Here is a 24,224-nt window from a genome sequence, read left to right on the forward strand (position 1 = left end):
TTTAAAACTCGTCAAAAAAAATCTGACAGCGATCCATTGTCAACGGACCAATCCGATTTCCCGTTGCTGGTGTAACGGGAGACGCTGAACGCGTCAGTTACAGAAGAGCCTGCGGTCACTGTATCTTTGCCGCTCAATCACCATTCTCCCCTCGGCTCGCTTGCGCAGTCTATTTAACAATTAGTCCCGTAGCCCGCAAGGGCTATGGGTCAATGGCTCATGAGGCGAAGCCGAATGGGCCATTGACCCGTGTCCCTTGGGGGCGAAGGGTCTAATTGTTTTAGTATCACCCAACTAGTCGGACAGGGTTTCGGGGTACTATCATTTGACACAACTTGTGGCACAACGTTTTCAGATATGTGTAATAATTTAACGGGTGTTATTATGATATTTTGAATTGTGAGGTACGCTCGAGGTGGACACAAATGCTAGTCTAAACGCTGGAAATTATGTATCGGTCAAATCGAAGCTTCAATATCCCTCCCTGGCAACCCTCGGGCATTTGACTTTTTTTGAAAACTATTGTTCGGGCCGAAATCCCGGGATGAGTCATTTGGTACGACGCTCCAGCGCCATGTCTGGAGGTACTGCGTTTTTTTCTCTTGTTCAAACATTCCGTCAGTGCATGCATAAATGTTCGGGCTCTCCGATACCTAGCCTATACCAAAAAAATCAACATGCTGGTTTTTTTTTTTTTTTTAACCAGGAATTGACATTTCACTTGATTGTACAGGCATAAACGTAACGTAAGAACCGTGCGTATCTGGTCTTCTCGAAACAGAGTGAGGGATGGTTTCATGGAGACTGGGACGCCTAAATGCTCTGCTGTAAACAAGGCAGTTCACTAGTGAAGTTGTCTCTCTGGCCTGAATTCCAGCACCTACCGACACAATTTGGGCAAGTTTTGAAAGCTATAAATTTCAATCGATGCCGTATTTTGCTGGTAGGACTGGTTGGCCCGACACTTATAAAAAAATCTGTGACATGAGAATTGAGGTTGTTCCCTTGTCATGGAATGGCAGAATTACCCAGAATTCTTTTTGGGCATGAACGAGGCAACTCTGGCCCTCATCAAATGGCTGAAGCGCGGCCGGAGGAAAAAGTGTGTGTGCTGTTAACGTAGACTTTTGATTTCTGAACTATCATAGAAAAATTGCGACAAAGTAGTGCTTTCAATTCACTGTAATCCTCGTGTCAAAGAAAATAATGATGTAATAATTGGCAGCCATGGACAGCTGTTTCGGCCTTTTGGGCCTCGTCAGCATGGCATAGCTAACACACCAAGCTGGTGTTTTTAGCACCCCTTTTAGCACCCACATGTATGACATGTGAAGCTGCCACTTAAGGGTGCTAAAACACTCGTCTACTATGTTAGCTACGCCATGCTGATGAGGCCCAAAAGGCCGAAACAGCTGTCCATGGCTGCTAATTGACCGGGTGAAATGGTTGTGCGCATGCGTGATGTTTTGGCCACACTGGGTTGTTCAAAACTGGGTTGGTGTTAGCGTGTGTCACCTTATTGTTGTTCCCTCTATTAACTATGACCGCTCGTACCAATTGACCATTCTTCAGAATGGGGGCCGAAAATTAAAAAAAAGTTAAGATTAAAAACTAATACCACATTTTGAAAGAGCACCTTTACTTTAGTAACCCTGTAAAGTTTCAGCATATTAGGTGTCGCTATATCAGCTGAGAAAATGTAAGTTTAAAAAGGGAAATTTACAGACTTTTGTATGATTGGGGGTATGTACGCTCCAGTCATTCAAACGTCTGTAAATTTGGCAAAATTTCAACTTACATTTTCTGAGTTGATATAGCAACACCTAATACGCTGAAACTTTACAGGGTTACTAAAGTAAAGGTGCTCTTTCTATTTCTCGTATCATTTTTTTCATTAAGTTCCATTTGAACTCAGTCAAATCTGTTGCCGCCATTTTTGAGAAGGGTCTAATTATTTTCAGGGTACTTCGGTCATATTGTACGACGCGAACGGGATTGAATAACCACAAAAAACTTGCATCTTATTGTAGCAACAACGTTCCATACCACAGATTCATGTTACATCTCTGTTAAACAATTTTTTCTTATTAAATGAATTTTACGATTTGGCCTTTTGTATTGATAATAATGATAATCACATCACGTTTAAAATCGAGCATGTAGTTTATTTGCCGTGTTTCCCTCGTAGCATCATTTGCACCATCGCTCCGCTCGGGCGCAAATGATGCTATACTCGGGCCACAAATAAGCTTTATGTCCCGCAAAAGTAATGTGATTGTCCTATTCACAGGAATTCAAAAATTAGTGATCCAGTGAGCCGTGAAGGTCATTGTACATCGGGAAAAAGCATAGTGCGCTTCAGGAATGGGATTATTTTTGCTTTGATTAATAGGGAAAGATTGAAAAGGTAACAACTTTTTCATCGAATGATATTGGCACTTGACGGAGTCACTGATCTCAGCATAGAAGCAGAGGTGGATGCAGCACAGTCACCAACGTCGTTCCCAGGGTCTCTCTTCTCTGCCCCATTATCGTTGTCTTTTTCTCAACGACAATGGAGGCAGAGCAGGGAGACCCTGGGAACGAGGTTGGACGGTCACCAGCGTTCACTTCCTCGGGCGCACGGTAAGTCCTGTAATTTGTACAGTCGAAGCAGTCGAAGAAACTGTGGTGCTGCGTCGGTGGGAGAGTGAAACATGAAAATTTGGTTTTATCAAACGTGACGATAAAGGTCGAATTACCACCGAGAACGATTTGGAAAGCTGACGTTTCGAGCTTTAGCCTTTCGTCAGAGCTCTGACGAAGGGCTAACGCTTAAAACATGAAGGAAGGGTTATGTTTTTGCAAACGTTGGCCGTGTAACACTTATATTTCAACAGACTTAACTATTAGAGCTCGAGGGTAAAAAAGTAGTGGTAGTGGTAGTAAAAATCTAGTGGTAGAAAACTGTCACTTCACGTTACCGTCCAATAGTTAAGTCTGCTCAAAACGTTAGCTTTCCAAATCGTTCACCGTGGTAATGCGACCTTTATCAACACGTTTGATAAAACCAAATTTTCAATAGCCAACACGTCTGAATTCTTCCCAACCCGCGACCTCCTTATCACTCAACGGAACGGAGCACTCAGCTCAGACACAACTGAGACTACAACTGTGTTTTGTTCCTGCACCACATGCATTGCAATATCTGAAACCTTTCCTAAGTCTTCCGCCGGCCGTCGCCATCCTGACCCTCAGTTTCCCGCCACTTGAGGCAGTGTTTACACGAACGCAAGGAAAGGTTACGATTTATACAAACGTTGGCCGTGTAGCACTTATTATTTAAACAGAGTTAACTGATTAGAGTGTAATGTGTAGAGCTAGATTTTATAAAACGTAACCTTTCCTTGTACTTGTACATGTTCATTGCCGTGACTTTAACATCTTCAGTTCCCACGGCCTGTTCCCGTCTGACCTTGTAGCTCAGTCGGTAGAGCGGCGGAGATCTAACCCGAAGGTCGTGGGTTCAATTCCCACCCTGGTCAGAGTTTTCCTCTGTCCTTGCGTGGGCCCATTTCCATCAGTAGGGCTAACGCTCACATGGTTCATATTGGAGAGAAAATCTAGCTCTACATGTTACACTCCTCTATTCAGTTAACTATGTTTACACGAACGCAGTTTCATTTGTAACCACATCGTTTTCGATGCGGTTACGCTTTCTGTTTACACGCCACTGATCGAGATCGTTGGCGAAACCCGGTCGATTTGAAAGCGCTAATAATAATAATAATAAAAATAATAATAATAATAATAATAAAAATAATAATAATAATAGACGGATACAACGTCTGGACGAATATAATTATGGCAGACGGTTTTATTGCTATTCAGACAAATTTAATTCCTTACATTAATTTCGTCTCGATTTTTTCCGTCTGAAATTCGACATATAAACTTGGCCCTTGCGTGGAGAACTGAAACGTATTCGTCTCCATTATCTATTCGGTTCTGCGGAGAACAAGCATGCGACAGCGGGGACGCGAGTGTTCGAGAGCTCTCTTTTCTTGGGTACCCTGTGCAGCTGCGGACCTTGACCTCCTTTCCAGTTCCAGTCCTATTCACAATTTGTCATATCACGATTTTGAGACTTTCGTGACAGTCTGCATGGCTTCTCTTTTCCATCGCACGGCCTCGAAATGGGCTTCGTTTCAACATCTGAGATATTTTCCCCATGGCAAAAAGACACCAGCTCTTTCGGCGTTCTTTAGCTCCTCTTCTAGGCTGAGCGCAATTAAAAATGTTATGGTGATTGGTAGTGGCCTGATGGGGGCCGGAATCGCACAGGTGAGATCAAGTTTAACCCATTGACGAGTAAAATTAAATCGTCTGGCGTTAGACAGAGTAAAATACTAAGTATGGCCGGTTTGGGTGTCCAAGGGTTAAATGGGACATAATTTTTCAGTGAGTGATTAACCCATTGACTCCTGGGGGTTCCCCATTGACGAGTAAAATCGTCCGGCCGGATTAGGCGTGAAAGGATTATCTTGTTCACTTTTAGGTAGTTTTCTAAAAGATTTTTAATCCACCTTGGCAAGTTGAAATTTTAAGAAAAAGTTTTCGAAGGACTTGTTCAATGTATCATTTCAAAGTTTTTGCCTAGTAATTCAATGTATTACGCTTAGTTTTTGCCTAGTAACCTCGCCTGTAAGGATGACTGAATGGGCAGAAACTCTGGTTCATAGCTGGGGTTTTTTTGGGTGAAAAAAATTTTCTTATTTGGATGTAACATATCTAATGAATGCAGATTTTATCTTTTTTTCTCCCATATTTAGGCATAAAATTGATAATAAAATTGGTGTCCTAAAATCCTCAGGTTTGTTTCCAGGAAAAGAGTTGCAAGTTACACACTTCAAGGTCATGTGCCTCAAAGTGGGAGATAGGCCATTAATTATCCCTTTTCCTTCAGAGAGTGAGATTTAAGACCTGGCCGAACGGATCCAACATGTTGGTGCAACATCATTTGGTCTCCATGTTGCATTTGTTTGGCCACCTTGTTTGACACTTTTCAACATTGTCCAATAATGTTGGATGATGTTGGATCCATCTGACCAGGCCCTCTTAGTGTCTAATGCCAAATGATTGCACTTCTGTCTTGTCGATGGGGCCCCTTCCAATTCATGGGTGAATGGGTGCCCAACATTTTCTTTTAATTCCTCTCAAAAACAATGTCCCCTTTGAGCTTGGTAACAACAGCACTGTCCTAGTTTGCTGCTTCAAGGACCAAAATACATCTGGCACGATTTGAAGAAACTGCATGGAGATGATGATAGATTTTTATATGAGTGGGAAACCAGAAGGAAAACCTCTTGATGCAAAGTTGAAAACCAATAATCTGAGCCCATGGCTAACCAGTGTTGTATTGCCTGGTCAAGGAACTCAATCCAGGTGCCTTTGATGGGAGTTAAGGGGAGTCTGGCAACTATGTTATTGTTGCTCTGCATTTTATTAATAACTCATCACTATTCTTGGTTTGCACGTGACGTCACAAAAAAATACAAAACTAAAGAGCCTTTTGAGTTTTTATCTTGATCAGCTACAATAGGTTTTAAAAATATATCTGTTTGCATGTTTTCAGCTCAGTACCGTGCTTTGTTTTGAAAGTAGAGCAGTTTAAATTTCAGAGTTTTTCACAGTGCGTGACATTTTGAACATGCCAGTTGCATAAAAACATTCAGTTGATTTCCCTCGTGTTTTTGTGGCCTAAACAGCCAACATACTAGGACACGTGGCTATATGAATGTTTGCTAGCTCATTATACAGCAGAAAGTGTTAAGACAGCCAAACTAAATTCCAGATGTTTCTACAGGTTTCCGGCCGCCATGTTGGTGTACTTCAGCAGTACACCAACATGGCGCCCCCATTACTAAACTCTACAAATTTGAGTAATAAAATTTGCCGAATAACTCAAGTACGGAATATCACACAGCCCAGATACTTGGACCCGTTCTTTATTTATTCCTTTTCTATAACATTTCCATTTCTTGACTCAGTTTCTTAAATGGTAAGCGATTTATGTTTTCACTTGCATGACATTCAACCCAAGAATTGTACCCGTAAAAGAAGGGAGTACCCATTTTGTTTTGGTATAGGATCCCTTTACCCATTGACTCCTGAACATCTGCCCCCTTACTGACGAGTAAAATTGTATTGTGTTATACGGCATAAAATCCATTAATTCTCACTCACTCCTCGGGGGTCAAGGTGTTAAGGGTTTTAATATTACTATTAAAACCCTTGTTAAGGTTTTGTCAGATGATTTTTTTAAAAGTATTAATTTTGTCAAAATTCTTTTTGTCAGGTTGCAGCAGCCACAAATCACCAAGTAACAATGGTGGATCAGACAAATGCAATCTTGACAAAATCATTGAGGTCCATTGAGAAAAACTTGGGTAGAGTTGCAAAGAAAAAGTTTCAGGATGATGCGGAGGTAGATGATATCTTTTAGAACATAATTTGCCTTATAAATATGTCCAAAAAATAGGTTTTAGTATTATCAATGGCTTCAAATTAGCCAGCATCTATGACACCATCTTAACCCCCTCGAAAGCATTATAGAACCCTTCTTAACATTCAAATTTGCATTGTGGCTGACGAAGTTTGGTGGATCCGAATCAAATATGCCACTTTTAAGTTTTTAATTGCGCTCTGAGTACTGAGATTTTTATATTTTTTTATAGTTTCAAATTATTATCTTTTGATTTTGGATAATATAACCACAGCTCCTCTAATAACTTTCTCTCAGATTGTTGAAATATCAATCAATGCCAGCAGTTCTCTTCCATGCTTTTTAAAGGCATGTTTTTATATTTCTTTTTTTATAGTCTGCAAATAAGTTTGTCAATGATGCTCTATCAAGAATCACAGTAACGACAGAGCCCAAAACTGCCATTCCTGACACAGACTTGCTTATAGAAGCCATTGTGGAAAACATGCGTGTCAAGCACAAGCTTTTCTCGGATCTTGACAAGGCTGCACCCAGGTGATGGTCTTAAAACCACCCCACTGACATGAAAATATTTATGGTTTGGAAAAGCTAGAATCCAGAACACGGAACCAGAACTGGATCCGGAACCGGCACTGGAATAAGAACAAGAAAAGTGTTGATGATATCCAGTTGTTTTATTTCAGCCAAAAAAGTACACACTTTAAGGGCCCACAGACTGATTTTTCGCACGTTGCTAAGGAAGTGAAATGTTACTTCCGGTAACTGACTTCGTCATATCATGAGCTGACAAGAAAACCCACTCATAAGCAAAAGTCACCGTACAACTGTTGTTTCCATCGAAGGTTTTTCTTCGCACTTCCTCGCGCTCGTTCTCAGATCAACTGCGCATGCGTACACGAACTGACTTCCAGTTTGAGAAAAAGCTAATTACAATTTCCGGCGGTCTTTAAATTGAATTATTTTTTTTTCATGGCACGTTTCATCCCCAAATACAGAATTAGCTAAGCATTGATTTTTTAAAATCATTTTTTTTGAAAAAGTTATGGGTATTTCAGTATCATTTATGTCTTTAAAAAGAACATTTTTCAAAATAAAAAGACAACCATGCTTGGCTGGATGAAAAAACGAATACAAATTATCAAACCATCGATTAAATACCCAAATTGCATAGCACGGAGACAAATTTTGAGTTTTCTTTTATTGGTCACGTGACCATGGGCGTGGTATGATGACGTCAGATTTAGGGTCATTGGCTTACAAAAGTTGGAAACTGACCAAAATAATGCCAAATTCTCCCCAATTACTTAACCATTACATCCTTAGCAACGCACCCTAAAAAATACGTCTGCTCAGTGGGCCCTTAACCCTTTAACTCCCAATAGTGCCACAGGGCTGAAAGGGTTAACAACAGCTAGATTCACCCAAAAACTATGTCCCCATTAAACTGCGTGAGAAATGGAGGGTTTTCTTGGATACCAATACTGCTAATATATGTCCAGTCTTAGAATAAATTGCAAATTTATTTAAAGTGGTTGTTTCATTATGCACCAACCAAATACATGTTACTAGCCCTAAAGACAGTAAATTAAATAAAAGAAATATTGTTTAAATATAGAAGCGAAGGTATGCAGCAAAGAATTGTTTTAAGTGCTTTCCCTTAGCCAGTAGTGTCTTCAAGAATGAAGCTTTTATTTAGACGCCTAACTCTACACACAATTGATGCAGCTGCATTGAAATATTCCAGCTAGTTAGTTTACTTTTATTTTCAGCCATGCCATTTTTGCATCCAACACATCTTCATTACCTATCGGAGAAATTGCTAGTGTTACGAATAGAAAGGACAGGTTTGGTGGACTCCACTTCTTTAATCCAGTGCCTATGATGAAATTGGTTGAGGTATGCATAAGTTAGACTGTGAGCAGTACCTATTTCAATTCACTGCTTAGTTGGTTGACAGGCAGGAGAACAAAAAAATGGCCATGCAAAAATTCTGGATTTGAGGAGGAGCTTGCCCCACTTAGAATTAAGATTTCGCTTGGCCATTTTTTATCATGTCTGTCTTCTTTATACACTGGACTAACCTAAGCAGCAGAGAGGGAGTGCTTGTAGTCTAATGCACAAGTAAGAATTTTGGATAACCTGTGTTTCACTAAACATAATTTCCAAATTTCCAATTTGAAAACTTTGTGTAATTTATTCTTAGCAACTGAAACATCTTGCAGTAGGACCCTTGGAGTGCTTTCCATTACATAATATCCACAGCAGAGTTGTATGTAGGGTTGGGAAACTGGCAAAGTCTGCTAGCTATTTTGCAAGGGTTCACCATCATTTCTCATTATCTTGAAGTAGGGGTTTGCCCAAAACAGATATTACAAGTGCCAAATCTTTAGGTCCGTGTGAGAAAGGTCAGTAATGACAGACACTGACAGGACAAAAACTACCTCCTGACCTATTCTGAGACCCAAGGAGTATGTGAGAACGCAGACCCACTGCAAGGATCTCATTCCAAGGGTTTTTCCCCAAGAATGATCCTGTTGGTAAAGAGTTCCCTAGGCTAAGGGCAGGGACAACTTTTGGCGTACATTTCAGAAAACAACTGACACCAGAATCATGTGTCTTCTAGGATCTTCCTGGAAATAATTTATTTTCATGTAACCACTCTCTGTGTAGTATCATTCAATGGGAATGCTTTTTGTTTCACAGGTTGTACGGATCCCAGAAACAACAGATGAAACATATGACGCTTTGTTCCAGTTTAGCAAAGAGCTTGGCAAAGTACCAGTAGCTTGTAAGGTTAGATTTTCAGTACTGATACATATGTTATTTATATATCATCCTATTATGCTCAATTGACTTGTGTCCGAATTTAGAACTGTTTAGAAGGTTTTGCAATAGACTGCTATGTTAAGAAAGTAGGGGGTATCCAAATTTAGAGCTGTTTAGGAGGTTTTGCAATAGACCGCTCTGTTAAGAAAGTAGGGGAGATCTTTTTTTTATCGTCATTGATTTGGGAATCTGATTGCTCATAACAGGGTTTCAAACTTTTTTGACCTTCAAATTACTTGTATTTCAGATGTCCTGCCACCGAGTCACAGAAAATTTTAGAAGACTTTCCCCTTTCCAAATTGAACTGATTATGTTGCAAGTTTCTGTATTATAAATGTCCTTTATTATATATACCATATTTAAACTAGATGGGAAAAAAAACAGCTCATGGGGGTAAGTCCAGTAAACCAGGTTCATCATTAAGGGTTCGTACGGTTGACCCTATTCCGGAATAAGAAAACAGTATGTGTGGCGTTTTGAAGCAACTTATGAGGATAATGTTTTGTAAAAAAGCAGTTTAGCAGGTGTTTGAAAAGTATTTTAATGTTAATCATAACCATTACAATTTTCTCAAATTTGATTGGTGCATTAACTGCTTTATTTTTCACTAATTATTGTGTAGGGTTGAAATCGGACAGTGAAATCGGACAGTTGGCTGTAATCTGACACCTGTAATCGGACAGTTACATCAGCCAATCATATTAAGTGCACTCAGCTTAATCCACCAATCACAGAATTTATCACTGAATCGTAGCAAGTTAACCACTTACCCTACCAAACTGGGGATTTTTCAAAATATACAAATTTGTAACATAAGACAGTGAAAAAAGGAATTCATTAATTTTGTTTTCTCAGAAATTGTCATGGTTATGATTAATTGGTAACAGGACTTTGTGTCGTCCAATTCACTCTGTAATCATACTCGTGATTAAACAAATCAGACTCCTGCTACATGGTCATCCGATTTTGTTAATCACTCGTATGATTACAGACCAAATCCACTCAGTCCCATTACCATTATGAATCTCCATAAAAACGCAGGATTTCTAACTTCCATTTCATGTATAAATTAAAGTATTCCTATTCCAGAATACCGTCAATCAAATGCACCCTACGTAAGATATGATCATCTGGGTGAGTGTAGCCCTGAGAAGAACTGTTTAAGATAACTGACTGATGTTTTGACAACCTGAGTGGAAGTCATCTTCAGAGTCAATTGTTTTACTTGACGAAACGTTGAGGTCGCCAAAACATTAGTCAATGTTCTCCTGAACAGTCCTTGTAAGGACTCTACTTTGACCTGCATGATCATGCAGTATACTTCACTGAAATTACGATATGACTCCTGGATGCAAACCATTTACTATTAAACTACTTTCAGTTGACACTGCAAGGACTAATCTTGTTATAATGTCACGACAACAACGACTTTATTACCCTTTTTCTAAGAAAACAATAATATTACAATAAAAAAACTGAAATTATAAAAAGAGTAATTGCTGTCTTCATAACTGTGAATGTTAACAAAAGTACATGTAGGAAGCCAAAGTAAAAAAGATTACATGATAAATAATAATAAATGATAAATGATATGGAAATACTTGGAAGAAAACGTTTTATTCCCAAAGGGTTTGGATGGGCCTCTTTAGCTTGTACGTTTTGTTTCCCCATTTCAGACCACGTGATGTTCCCAAGGAAATTTTCTTTTTGTCTTTACATAAGTTACGCATACATATGCACGTGCTGAAGACGACATTTGGATAAAACTGTTCCCTGGAGTAACATCACGTGGTCTGAAATGGGAAAACAAAACGTACAAGCTAAGGAGTTCCATTGAACCTATTCTCGTCTTTTACAGGATACACCTGGCTTTATTGTCAATCGCTTACTTGTTCCATACCTGTTGGAGGCCATTAAGATGCTAGAGAGAGGTAAGATGGAAAGCTTAAGTTTTATTTATTTCATAGTTTTTTTCTAGCGGTCTCACCGTCTTTGAACGTGAGGAGCAGTATTTTCCATCGGCCATGTCATGCTTCACATCCTTTTGCTTGTATCCAAAATCCTTTTTTTTTTTGGTCTTTATTCGTGCGCCTTCTTCCAAAGTGGCCCCCGTTTTAGTTTTTGTTTGCTTGCAAATTAGCCCATAAGTTAACCCTTGAACGAGGCAACAAGGGCTAATTTGCAAGCAAAGAAAAGAATGTTCTAAAATAACCACATTAATTAGCAAATTAAGCATAGTTATGAATTAAGCAAAGAGCAATCTATTAATATTATGATGATGATGTAGGGGATGCTACAGCCAAGGATATTGACATTGCCATGAAGCTTGGTGCAGGTAAGAATATTGGCGTAATCAATGTTCAAATGTGGTTGAAATTATTATTATTTTTAATAATCCCGCGTCGAATTCACCTTGAAGACATGTATTGCCAAATATCACGCTACTTGCTCAGAGCAGATGAGGAAAAACAGAATTCTTTTTTTTTTGCTATGGAAATGAATGACTGAGATGGAAATCCTGGTAGATGAAATGAAAAGAGAATATTTTTTTCAATGGTGACTCGGGGATACTCAGAAAAACTCCGAATGCTCATTTGCAGGAGTCTTCGGAACCTACGACCTTCCGACTACTTGTTCGGACGTTCTACCACTGTTAACCCCGGTGGATGAGACAAAGAGATTTTTTATCGCTTGTGACTCTGGGATACTCGGAAAAAATCCCATTGCTTCTTCGCAGGAGTCGAACCGACGACCTTCTAATGAATAGTCTGGATGTCGTTTACGAGGTTAACTGCTTTCATGCTGCTGTAGAAAGACGCAATTCTTTGACTTTTAAGAGAGGTTGACCTATTGCGCATGCGCACTACAAAAGTTGTCCCACAATGAACGCATACAGCCCTCCTTCAAATTGCACGTTCTACCTTCGTTCGATAAAAGGGCCTTTGCCGTCATTGGCACGTGAGATCAAATGGTCTTGCGCGGAATCGCCATCAATAGATTTCGGAGGCATAATCTTTGGAAACCTGTGGCAGTTGGTAGCCGAATGCACCGACGCCCTAGAATATTGAGGAAAATGGAGGTGTTCGATAACTAGCAGCTCGATGATTTCATTGTGGCGCTATAAATTAATTGCAATAAGATGCAGATACGGTTTCCTGATAGCCGCTTTTATTTTAGTAGGAAAAAAAAATAATTTTCGGTGAAAATTTATGGCTAGTGGTACCGCTTTTTGAGACTCTTCTTATTACGTAATAAACCAAAACATAACAGTTTCAGATTTCGGAAGGAGATTTTAATTTTTTAAATGAATGCTATTTCTCAAAGTCGAATTGTTACGTACAATTTCAAACTTGACGATGAACGGTGAGAAAATCACATGCTGCAAGCTAGTCTGGCTTTAAACGCTGACAAATATCCAAAATCCCATGAGTATTCAATGAGACATTTCATACCAGCGCAACGCGAACACAATAGAGAGGTTTCGCTCCAGTGCCCAGCAGCCATATTTGCATACTAAAACAAAAGGACGAATTTTCATAAATAATTTACGATGGCCACCATGTTGGATTTGCTATTATCATGCAAATTTGCTACACACTTCTAGCTGAGGGGGCAAACAACACAAGTTCGAGAGGTTATAATGAACATCTTAGCTAAACAGATGATTTGTTTCACGTTCATTGAATGTTTATCACTCAAGTAGTAAAATAGAATGATTACACAAGTTACTTCGATGTTTTTTAGTGAAAAATAAGCAGATAACGAAGTACAAAGTCAAAATGTCGGAGGCCATCAAAAGATATAAAAATATCATAAAAGGAACGTACTTCTAAATTCTAAGATGTACTTTTAGCAATGTTATTTCAATATTTCGACGAGCCGATTTTCCGCAAATTTGCCTTTATTCCAATGTTTGCCCCCTAGCATAACACATGGCTAATTTGCTTGACAATTTGAAAACCAACATGGCGGCTATCGTGAATAAGGGCTATTCCCAAAAGAAATTTCAATCATCCAACAAGGCCACCGTGACGTCATGCGAAAACCTTTTATATTTTCTCTATCTCGCTACAGTTTGTGAATCTGAGACCCCCCCCCCCCCAATTTTTGTTGAGAAAATGAATGCGCACGCTTTTGCCTGTGTCTTACGTCAGAGAATGTCAAAACACATTTAGTGAATGGAATTGTTAGCTGTTGATTTATAGGAAGTACACTGTAGAAGAAATTTTAACAACTGTAAACGGTTGTAAACAGTTTTGTTGGAATTGCTTGTAACCACAAGCCTCTTGTGGGAATTAGTTGACGGGGCGAGCGTGACTAAATAAATTTCTTTTACTTTCTTACGAAATATAAACGAGTTTTCGAAGATACTTTTGCCTTAACCTAAAACACATCCGAAGACTCTGAGTATATTGCGAAGCACTGATTAGTAGTGGTTTGTGCATTACATGTTCCATCTTTTTCTCTGGGAACTTTTTACCGTCCAAAATAAGCCAATTTGTGGTTCTAGAGGAACCCGGCAGAAGTGGTGGCTTTAGCCGACAAAAATTGTTAATTAATTATCATTCAGTCCGTGGAAGAAATTAAGAACGAAAAACTTCGATTCGGGTAGAAAATGTAACGAGCTTTTTAAAGGAATGGATACTGAGCTACATAAACATGAAGGATCCAAGAATTGCGTGATGAACAAGCTATAAAAATACTGCGGGTATCCTTAAAACGTGCCGAGGAAAAACGCGGCGAAAGCTGTGCACGACCTAAAACCAACACTGAAGCCGAAAATAGGTAGAAAGTCCTCTGGTGCGATTCGCAACCGCAGCTAACCCAGAAACGACGAGAACATACCAGCGTGGTTTTGCGTAGCCAAAATATGGCGGGAAATTGACGTAAGGAAATTAATTAGATTGACATAAAAGATTCACCCTTATAGGACCTCGTTAAATGATCGTTTGGAAATTGTACAGCAAAGAAACTAATTTGCGAGGATGTTTTTGTGAAAAACATGGGAAAGTCCACACCATCGCTTAGACTTGAGCGTGCTTTGTTGTGTGCGAAAACAAGAGTCACTCGATTCGAGTCCGATGTTGGAAAGGCAGCCGGCTGGAGGAAACGCCAACTGCAAGCGGAGAATGGCTTGCTAAGATCGTTTCGTCGACTGGAAGCTTTTTGGTCGAAGTCTTTAGAGGTACAGGATCGTCTAAGCCTTCAGCTTTCTCTTTGTGATGAAAAAACGTTAAGTTTAGAAGCCCAAATGCTGGTGTTTGAGAAAAAAGTATCTGCTTTGGCAAAAGTTGCACAGGACTTAGAAGACAAAAAGATGGCTTTGAAATCACAATTTCTTAGAAGAGAGAAGAGCAGTTATGAATTGGAACCTGGGTTTGAAACCACTGGGAAACTAATGCAATCACATGAAACCGAACCTGCGGCCACAAAGGGAGTTTTGAAAAGCGAGAAGATGCTTTTCCAAGAAGAAACCGCCAAGTCAACCCGAAATAGTTCGCAAGTATCGGCTACTTCAACCGAAAGTAAGAGAAGCAAAGAGCGAAGAAAGGAGGAAAACCTTGATATCCTTAATTTCATCGAAAGTCGTAAAGTCGAAGTTTCCGCTTTTGGCAAGAAAACAATCGAGGATAAAGAAAGCTGTCACAATTTTGGGCACATGAGACTAGAAGAGATAGCTCAAAAAGAAAGGAATGTAGCGAAGGAACTGGAATATAGCGAAGGAAGGCCGGACTGTGACATTGTGCAAAATACGTTATCTTGTAGCGGATTTATTGAAACGAGTATTCGGAACCGACGAAGGTACAAACCAGTTTCGGATAATTTAAATCGTGTATGCAAGACACACAATGACACACAATTTTTGTACGACTTGACCAGTATGCGAAATGATTTTGGGGATAACTACCAAGGGAGTAACCTCAGCACCACGTTTATTAGTTTTAATGAGAGCGATGTCAGAAACGAATTAGCGAGGAACGAAACTCAATTTGCGACTACGCTGAGTGAATTAAAGAAAGGCGTAAAGAAAAGAGATTCTGAGGTAGGTAAGATCGTTCCAGTGCTTGGTGGATCGTTTGACGAGGAACAAGCCACTCAGCAAGATGATAATTTCGTGGATACGTTCAGAGAAAATTCTGTGGTTGAAACAGAAAATTTTCAGAGACTTTTTGCGCACTTGGAGGCAAAGTCCGACAGCTGCTGCAAAGAAGGGGATTTGTTCGAGTTAGATTTTATGAGGTTGCGCGCAAACATTTCTCTACTGCAAAGCTATGTTAACCTTTTTGTAGACGAGAAAAGACAGTTACTAGGAGAATTAAGCGAAAGGAAGCAAAACGATGACACTGCTCGTAGAATAGTTGATAACACGAGTGAGAAGCCCTTTTCATCTGCATCTTTTAACAGTGAAGTCGAAAAGCGAGAAGAAACTGTGCAGATTTATGGAGCTTTGCTCGATACTTTAAATGATGTCTTCAGGTGCGAACTTTGCCGCAAACTTCAGAGTTCTGAATCAGATGTGGATGTTGAGTTTTCAGGCATCAACAAAACTGAAAAAATCCATGAAAACCCTGCGAAATTGCGGACAGACTGGGTTTCTGTTCTCGAAAGTTATTTGAACAAATTAACCCCGAAGCGAAGCAAGTTATTATTTGAAGCAGAAGGAATAAAGAGATGCGACCCAGCAGACCAAGAGAATTTTATGTCAAGTTGCTTTGGAAATGCTGAAGTATCGAAAGGAAACGGCCTAGGTTTTCCCGAAGATTTTGGAGGCGAAATCAAGAAACTTTGGGATATCGCTAGAGATTTGCAAACAAAATATACCACCTGCAAGACTGAACTTGAACGTCAACGGAAACTGATATCCAGAGTTGTTACGCGCGAGGAATCCACGACGCGCTCGGTACATGACATCACACGCGAGTTTTTGTTGAAGTTGAAGGCACTTTTGGAGAATTAATGACGTGACGCAATGATAAAAACACTCATCGAAGGACAAAAGGTTGTAGAGTTTTGCTCAGGAATGCGGCTGGGAGAGCGCAAGCCTCGAAAAGTTAATTTTGACGAAACAGAAGGCCTCTTCTCTTGTGAATTCAAAGGAGTACGGGAAATTTCAACAAAACAATAGGGTTGCATAAACAGTATCAGCAAATCGGTGGAGCTCATTGCAAAAGAACGCAACAGACGTACAAACGATAAGCATATTTACAATTCTTTTCAATTGACACAGATTACCGCTGTGGCTCATAAAAGAATTAGAATAAACGGTAATGGTTAAGCTTAACTTGTGGGGTATAATAAACAGAGTGAATAAGTCAAAGAAGGCGTGAAAAGATATTCAACTCTTTTACATAAAGTATTTTTTTGAGGAGGTTGAACAGCCGTCCTTGGGGAACAGGTTGCAGAGATAGAAAGCGTTAATTAAGCCATAGGCGATTTGTAACGCGCCAATAGGAAAGCGGCGGTTTGAGTGTGTTCAGAGTGGCAAGGCGTGGATTTCTGCAGATACCATCGCGTTTGTTGACACCGACAGAAGACGCGCACAATGTCGACTCAACTAAGCGAGGATCAAGTTGAAAGTGGTTTGGATGAAGAAGCTGCAGAATCCAGTCACCAGTGTGAAAATCAACAAGTACACTTTGATGAAGAGAAAGCGCAAGATTCAGCAAAGGCGTTGGATAACAGCGATTGCACGTTAGAGAGCGAAGGTGAGCGACAGAGCATAAGTGTGGACGTTGTTATGTCTAGCGAAAACGAACTGATTTCTACGGATGTAAATGGCGCGGCTAGTCATGTAACTCCTCAAGGGGAGAATGGAATTAAAGAGAACATAGCTACAGAAACGAGCCCTGTTGCTTCCCCCTCACTTGAATCTCACGAGAACAGCAGCTGTTCTTTTGCCGATTCGCGTGACAATGACGAAGCTCACGTCGACCTTGAGTTTGACGCTGGCACAAATTCTAAAGGCCAGGATGAAGAGGGCTATGGTGCCGAGTTAGCCGATGCAAGCCCTGTTGAAGATATTGAACTGGCGTTAAGAAAACGAAAAAAATCATTGGAAAGGTTATGCAACGTTTTGATGGACGAAAGGGATAAAGCAACGAGTTCGCTGAAGGAGAAGGATGATAATATATTGAGGCTGAGAAAACTCGCTTTCAAGAGCGAGCAAGAGAAGCTCAGCGCAAAAAATCAGCTTGCCAAGGCGCTGACACGAATAGTTCTCGCAGAGAAAGAAACCTCCGTCACGAAAGAAGAAAATGCCAAACTGACAGCGGAGATTGAAAGGATGACAAAGAGAATTGGAGAACTGGAAGAAGAGAACAACGACTTGAAATGTCAACTCGAAAAAGCGCACGGGAGTCACGGTATCGCTGACGAAGAAGATAAGACGGCGGAGAATGCGGATAGGGTCACGTTATCCCGCGTTGACGAGCTCGAAGAAAACGCTGATTCTGGTGAGACGCCGAGCGTTTTCGAAGAACCTGGAGATTCTCGGCAAGATGAACCCAAGCCGGCTGAGACTGCAAGCGTGGATGAAAACGCAGATGGCGGCGACGGCAAAGAGAAAGCAAAACAAGAGCAAGCAGCGCAACGTGCGGCACCGAATTTTCAACGCCATTCTTTCGCTGGAATCTTGCCTCGACCTTTTCATAGCGTCGAATTGCCGCGTCAGAGCTCTGTGGAACATAGGCATGAGCGGTCGGATTCGTTTGAATCAGATACGGGCAGCGAGAGTGGGTTCCTTCCATTGCCGGGTATTCCATACTTCATTAGGACGTGGGATAAATCCTCCCTCCGTAAATCTGGCTTTAGCCCAGTTCAGTTTAATTATCAGCCTTTGCCGGACAGTATTTTGCAGAGACGCGAAAGCTGGGATGCGATGCGACATGGGTCTCTAATAAGGGCGAGGACAGACAGGGCGCATTCATTTTCGTCTGACAGTGGATTTAGCGAAACCGACATAGGTGCAAGAACGATGACTAACCAAACGACGGAGGGCTTGTCGCGCGAGGAACACACGAGTGGGTTGAACTTTGTACAAGACAACGCGTGTTTCGATAAGCGGAATGACATGCCCGCGGGCGAAATTGAGAACGGGATGACTTTGCTCGTTTCTTCGGTGCATGCAGAAAACACTCAAGATTCCAGAGATTTGATTACCGAACCCACCACGTCGACACGCGAAATTCACACAAACGACATTCCCCTGCAAGGAGAAGATCACCACACTTTGATCGATCCATCGCAAAAACCGGAGGAGGAGAAACGAGAGAAGGTCTCCGATTTGGTTAACGTTTGGAATAATAGGACAACAGCTGTGTTTGATATTTAGTTGATTTATTAGTGTATTGTGCCTAACCCTCTGAGGCAGTAAGAAAACGTGCTTAGTGTCTGCATTCTACGTGCTTCTTGAAGAATTACGTCAGCGAGTTCGGGATTAGCCCTCTCAGAAAAGCATATTTAACAAAATAAGAATTTTGTTTCAGGTGATTTGAGTTCGCACAGGAAAAAAATTCCTCGCATTTCCGAACTTGGCGTTAAGTGTTAGTTCATTGTTTTGTTAAGTGATGTGTGGAAAGATCCAGTCGATCATGAAGTTTCGTGACGTGGGCAATATCGTTGTTATTAATCCGCCCAATAAATTCTAGCCATCCGTTCGTCATCGAGTTGAGTACTTTTTTTTTGCGGTCGGTTGGGAAACCTGAAACTTCGCACGATTAAGGATTAGTGAAGCGTGCAAAATGTCAACTCGCGACTTGGTTTCTTCACGCTACAAGTTTACAGGAAATTAGAGAAACAGACCCTAAGCATGGGTAGCGTCTAGAAGTTTTTGTGTGGGTGACAATTATCCCACCGCACAGCGTAGTAAAATGGACAAAATTCAAATTCGTTTTAAGATAGGGCTGATAGGCCTAATCGACTCGAAGCCAAAGGAATAAATTTTGGCATCTATTATGTGTACAGTTCATGCGCGAATCTCAAAAGTAAACTTCCAGAGCCATTGTTTTGCCAGCTCGTTGCCCTTTTTCCTTCGTCAATTCTCTCTGACGAAGGGCTAACGCTGCTGGAATCGCAAGCTGACAGATCTTTCATATGGTGGTTACCTTTGGGGAGGCCCTCCCAGGGAGGTTAATGAAGAAAAGAAATTCAAAATGGCTATTAAATTTGAAGTGGGGAACACGGTAACAAATGCAAATATCTTAGGGAACAAGTGAATTAACATAACCATTTTAGGTGTCAAAAACCTGAGAACAAGTTTGAAAGTAATTTCGGGAATAAGGGAACACAAGCAAGGATTCCCACCCCCGTGGGAGGAGAACCTCCTTTATCAATTTGTTATCGCAACACCAAGCCCCCTCAAAGTATAAATTATCTAGCACCTTTTCGAGAATGAAAGCTGTCATTGAGTGGCATTTAATATTCTTACCAGCTTTCGAGAAGTTTCGCTTTTCGACCGTTTGTTTTTGTCATGGAAATTCACATTGCTTATCGGAGCGATCTAGTTGGATGAATTTTAGCTTTGGCTGAATTTTCATATATGAGTGTACGCTAGTCTCGTTTGGCGATGTCACGCAACGCTCCCCTGCGTGACATCACAAAAAACGGCTGCGAAAGAGACAAGATGAACGTGGGCCTTTGACGCTAATCCATTGCGTTGCGTTTCAATTAGAGCTTTCCAGAAGTTGGTCGAGATTTCCCAAAAAGTTGCCCGAAATTTCTCAAAAAGTTGCTCAAAAGTTGCTCCAAAAAAAATTGAAAGTTGCTCTTTGTAACGAAGGTTGCTCAACAGAAATTTAAGTAGATGCTAATCCTGTATTATCACTCGGCAACAAACAATATTAAATACTGCAGAAGGTCGGTTACCAAACTTCACGACAAAGCTAAACATATTAAAATCAAAGCTTACGCCTTATTAATCTACTAGCTGAGGCGTAATTACTCTTTAGCAGTGATATTCTATGGGAGAATTAAATATGTATTTTTTGTTTTTGAATGCGCGGTGGGGGGGGGGGGGGTAGTACTTAAAGAAAATTAATACGGGGAGGCTCCGCCCCGAGGTCCGATCCCCTACTCCGTTTATATACCATTTTTGGCAGAAAAGGTACCCCTTTCGTATTTCTTGCATTGGAAAATAGTACCCTTTTCACAAACCTACTTAAGAACACTGCATCCCCTTTCTAGCCCTAAGAATAAAGTTAAATAACGATATTACCTCTCATGAAAAGGCCCTTTTGAATACCTAATGAAAGACTTACCCTTTCATATACTTCGACCCGTGAAATCCTTACCCTTTCGTATACCTGAAGCGTGAAAAAGGTACCCCTTTCAGGCGGAGCCTCTCCGTATAGGCCATTATAGGGAGTACCCCCCCCCCTTTCCGGGGCGGTGTCTTGATCTTCAGTGGTGAAGCGGTTCCTATAGAGTAGAAACTCCGGGTCCAAATGTAGTCCGCGGATGTGATTTTTATTTTCCTTATCCTCTGCTCCCAGCAGTGTCCTAAATTAAGGATAACAGTTAACTGAAAGCAAGTTAGGAATTAACGATAATCATTAATTTAGAAAGATGTTGGATTGTGAACTATGACAAGCAACTTCGTTCCCAGGGCTTTTCTTTGCCTTGCTCTTGGCGGCGAACAAGCCCTGGGAACGAGGTTGTATGACTTGGCAAAACGATCCATTTGTCAATTGGCCTTAAATGACGTATTATCCTCCATTTTGATCACTCTGTCCCAGGACTTGTGGTATGAAAAAGAAAAGAAAAAAAAGTAAAAGCAGCCCCTGGACAGGATTTGAACCCGAAGCACCCAAGAAACTGTTTTTATCCACGTAACCGCTAAAAATCAGCTGACTAGAAAATGTGCCGATTATTTACCGAAACTAATTAGTATATATATAAAATCATTGCTGAATAATGGTTAAGTCTGAGGCTTGATTTTAAAATGGTCAGCTTTCTCTTAAAGTTTGGTAACCGACATTTTTCCCTGTGTAAACTTGCTTCTTAGCGCGCGGGTGTTAATACACGTTTACAACGGCACTTTTGAAAGAAAAAATATTGAAATTAAGAGAAAATAACATCCTCGCAGTTAGTGATGTGGTAGTCTAGTGGTTAAGTGAAGGGGTTAATCACACGTTCCCAGGTTCGAGTTCTAAGAATCCAGACATTGGGGTGCGGCTTTTAAAAGAAATATGTTCATTTTCCATGATCCCTATCAAGCTTTCAGTGTCCAAAATGAACGATAATACCTCACTTGGAGGGAAATTGACAATTAAGAATAATCCTTCAATTGAGGGAGAGACTTGGTTGGACTTTGAGATTATTCTCTTTGTTTCTTTCCACAAGGCCATCCCATGGGGCCCCTGGAGCTCGCGGATTACGTGGGACTGGATACAACCAAATTTATCGTTGATGGTACGTAACCTATGCATGTCAACTTTTACATCATCTCCTATCTCGTGACGGCTTTTCTTGGTAGAAGTAAATACAAACAATTTTCCTATCCTGGCCCATGTTGCTTGTTGTCTCGTTCCTTTAGACCTCGACAGGAGCCCATGAGTAGGAGCTTGCCTCTTTCGTACACGCCCTTATGAGTCAACCTTTGCGCGTATCTTTCTATTTTTAGAACTCCACGAGTTCCTCGGCTCTGCACACACTGTTTTAAAAGGCCAATCAGAGTAAAGTCATTGTCTAACGAAGACAAATAAAGCAGTAAAACTGTATTTTAAATCGTGCAAATTGATGTAAATTTATGTAAATGCGAGTCTCCTGCTCAAGGGTTCGTTCTAAAAATAGAAAGATACGCGCAAAGGTTAACTCAAAGATCAACTGCATATGGAGGCTCCTAGTAATCAGTGAGTAATGGGCTTCTGGCGATACCGCAATTTACATATTCAGCCCAAAGTGGCGTCTTCCGACATACGCTCCCCCGTAGTAAAGGTCCATTTATTGTAACATTTGGCAACAAACAATGTTTCAATTTCGTAGACACTCCGAAGGGCCGGCAGTCGCGGACATTCTGGTTCGAAACCAGCGAAAGTTCGTTACTTTCGTCCTTGCCCTGGAGTTGCTTTCAGGGGACGTATAAACCGTAGAGGACACTGCCCCGGAGAAACTTGATAGGAAAATCACGTTCAAATTCTAAGATCGCGTGATTTGTTTGTGAAGAACATGCCATACACCAGGTCGTGGAAATGATTCCCTTTGCCCTGTGAATAAGTCGGCTTTTGAAGCACATCTTTAACGTATGCCATATTCTCACTTACCTTCTTTGTTCAGGTTGGCATGAAAAGTACCCGGAAGTAGAACTCTTCAATCCAAGCGAGATCTTGAACGACCTCGTCGCTCGTGAAAAACTGGGGAAAAAGACTGGCGAGGGTTTCTACAAATACGAATAACAACGACGCGCTGAACAGTAAACTCACCACCGTGTGACAAAAAGCGATACCCATGAAAATACTAAGCGGCATGTTGGCAATAGGCTTCGTGATTTGGTAATCCATGAGTGTACTTCTTGAGTTGATTCGTCCATTTCGAATTCAAAGATACCTCTTAGGACCCAAATGGGGGAAACGGCAAGGAAGGAAGCTGAAAGTTTTAAACCATACTTCGTAAAAAGTCATGTTTCTTGAAATAAACAGCTTTATGAAAAGGACCTTGTTTGTTTATTTGTTTGTTTTAAGAAAGTAAACGTATGGATTTTTGGTCCATTAAACGAAGGAAAGAACGAAGCCAGTATCCAGTCATCTTGACCGTAAAAGCTTTGTCAATAAAAGATTTATCACTTGGCGAAAGAGTTAGCTTTACTAATAGACCGAATGCATAAATGGCGGCCAAAAAAATATTCTTTTGTTTATGTGCTAATTAGCCTCATTAGCCTCGTTTGCCTGGACAAAATAGAAAAGAAAGGTTGCTTGAGAGCGAGGCTAGTGAGTCTCATTAGCACATAAAAGAATACATTTTTGGCCGCCATTTATGCATTCGGTCAATAAAAATGACTTACTTTCTTACTTACTTTCTTACTTACTTTTTTACTTTCTTTTGCGGCGACAAAACGCCGGGCAGTCTCGAGCTGGCAACAACAATAACAACTTTATTCACACTATTTTAGGCAGTGCAAATAGAGAAAATTCAGAAGAAAATTACAGATCAAAAGAAAAGATTGTCTAACCAGAAATTACGCATGTATTGAGCAAGTGTGCAACAGCCAAAGTAGCAAAGCTTTCGAGTTGGCTGCTGCTTACCAGCCGCTGTTTCGGGAAATGAGCCAGCGCTCACTCCCGAAACCCGAACTCGAGTGAGCGGCGGATATCGAGCCTACTGCTTATACGCTGCTTATATAATAAGCTACTGTAAGTACAGCTATATACATTATAGAAAATCCGAGATGTGTTAATCATACCCACGCGCGTGGCCAATCAGCACAGAATAGGCCATTTCTGAGTTCATGTCTGCCTCCTCCTCAAAGCGAGTCAAAGTGCAAAGTTTTTGTGATGGTAATTAGTTCTACTTTGCATATGAATGAAAACTAATTTTCATAAGAAAAACTTCGCACTTTGACTCGCTTTGAAGAGGAGGAAGACATGAACTCGGAAATGGCCTAATTCTAAATGCTCGTCGAAGAGTTCCTCGCTACCGCTTGACTCCTGGCGATTGGTATATGTAACAGGACTACATGCTGTCCAATTTGGAAATAATTGGATGAGAAAAATTCTGAGGACATCCAAAATTGGACAAGGCCGTAGGCCGAGTCCTATTTGGCAGTCCGAGGAATTTTTTGAATCCAATTATTTCCAAATTGGACGAGCATGTAGTCCTGTTACCTGTTAATTATATGGTATCCAAAGAACGTCGTCAAGCTCGTGTTCGGGAATCTCCTCAAGCTTTCTCACTTCGCTTCGCTCAGCACGCCACAGGTCAA

At 40.7% G+C, this 24,224-nt stretch overlaps 1 protein-coding gene, 1 non-coding gene and 1 pseudogene across 2 annotated transcripts; all 3 read left to right on the forward strand.

Annotated features, from left to right (window-relative positions):
• Positions 1-4,087: 4,087 nt before the first annotated feature.
• LOC138033783 (hydroxyacyl-coenzyme A dehydrogenase, mitochondrial-like) lies at positions 4,088-22,958 on the forward strand. The gene is made up of 9 exons (XM_068881598.1): positions 4,088-4,323; positions 6,338-6,466; positions 6,861-7,018; positions 8,254-8,380; positions 9,188-9,277; positions 11,169-11,241; positions 11,598-11,645; positions 21,650-21,718; positions 22,583-22,958. The coding sequence occupies exons 1-9, from the start codon at positions 4,144-4,146 to the stop codon at positions 22,699-22,701; spliced, it is 993 nt and encodes a 330-aa protein (XP_068737699.1). The 5' UTR covers positions 4,088-4,143; the 3' UTR covers positions 22,702-22,958.
• On the forward strand, positions 12,242-12,369 carry LOC138034008 (U11 spliceosomal RNA). The gene has a single exon (XR_011128784.1). It is a non-coding gene; the product is annotated as a U11 spliceosomal RNA (small nuclear RNA).
• LOC138033366 (uncharacterized) lies at positions 14,298-18,975 on the forward strand (annotated as a pseudogene).
• Positions 22,959-24,224: the final 1,266 nt, after the last annotated feature.

This window comes from Montipora capricornis, chromosome 14 (assembly GCF_036669925.1).
Source record: "Montipora capricornis isolate CH-2021 chromosome 14, ASM3666992v2, whole genome shotgun sequence".
Lineage (NCBI taxonomy): Eukaryota > Metazoa > Cnidaria > Anthozoa > Scleractinia > Acroporidae > Montipora > Montipora capricornis.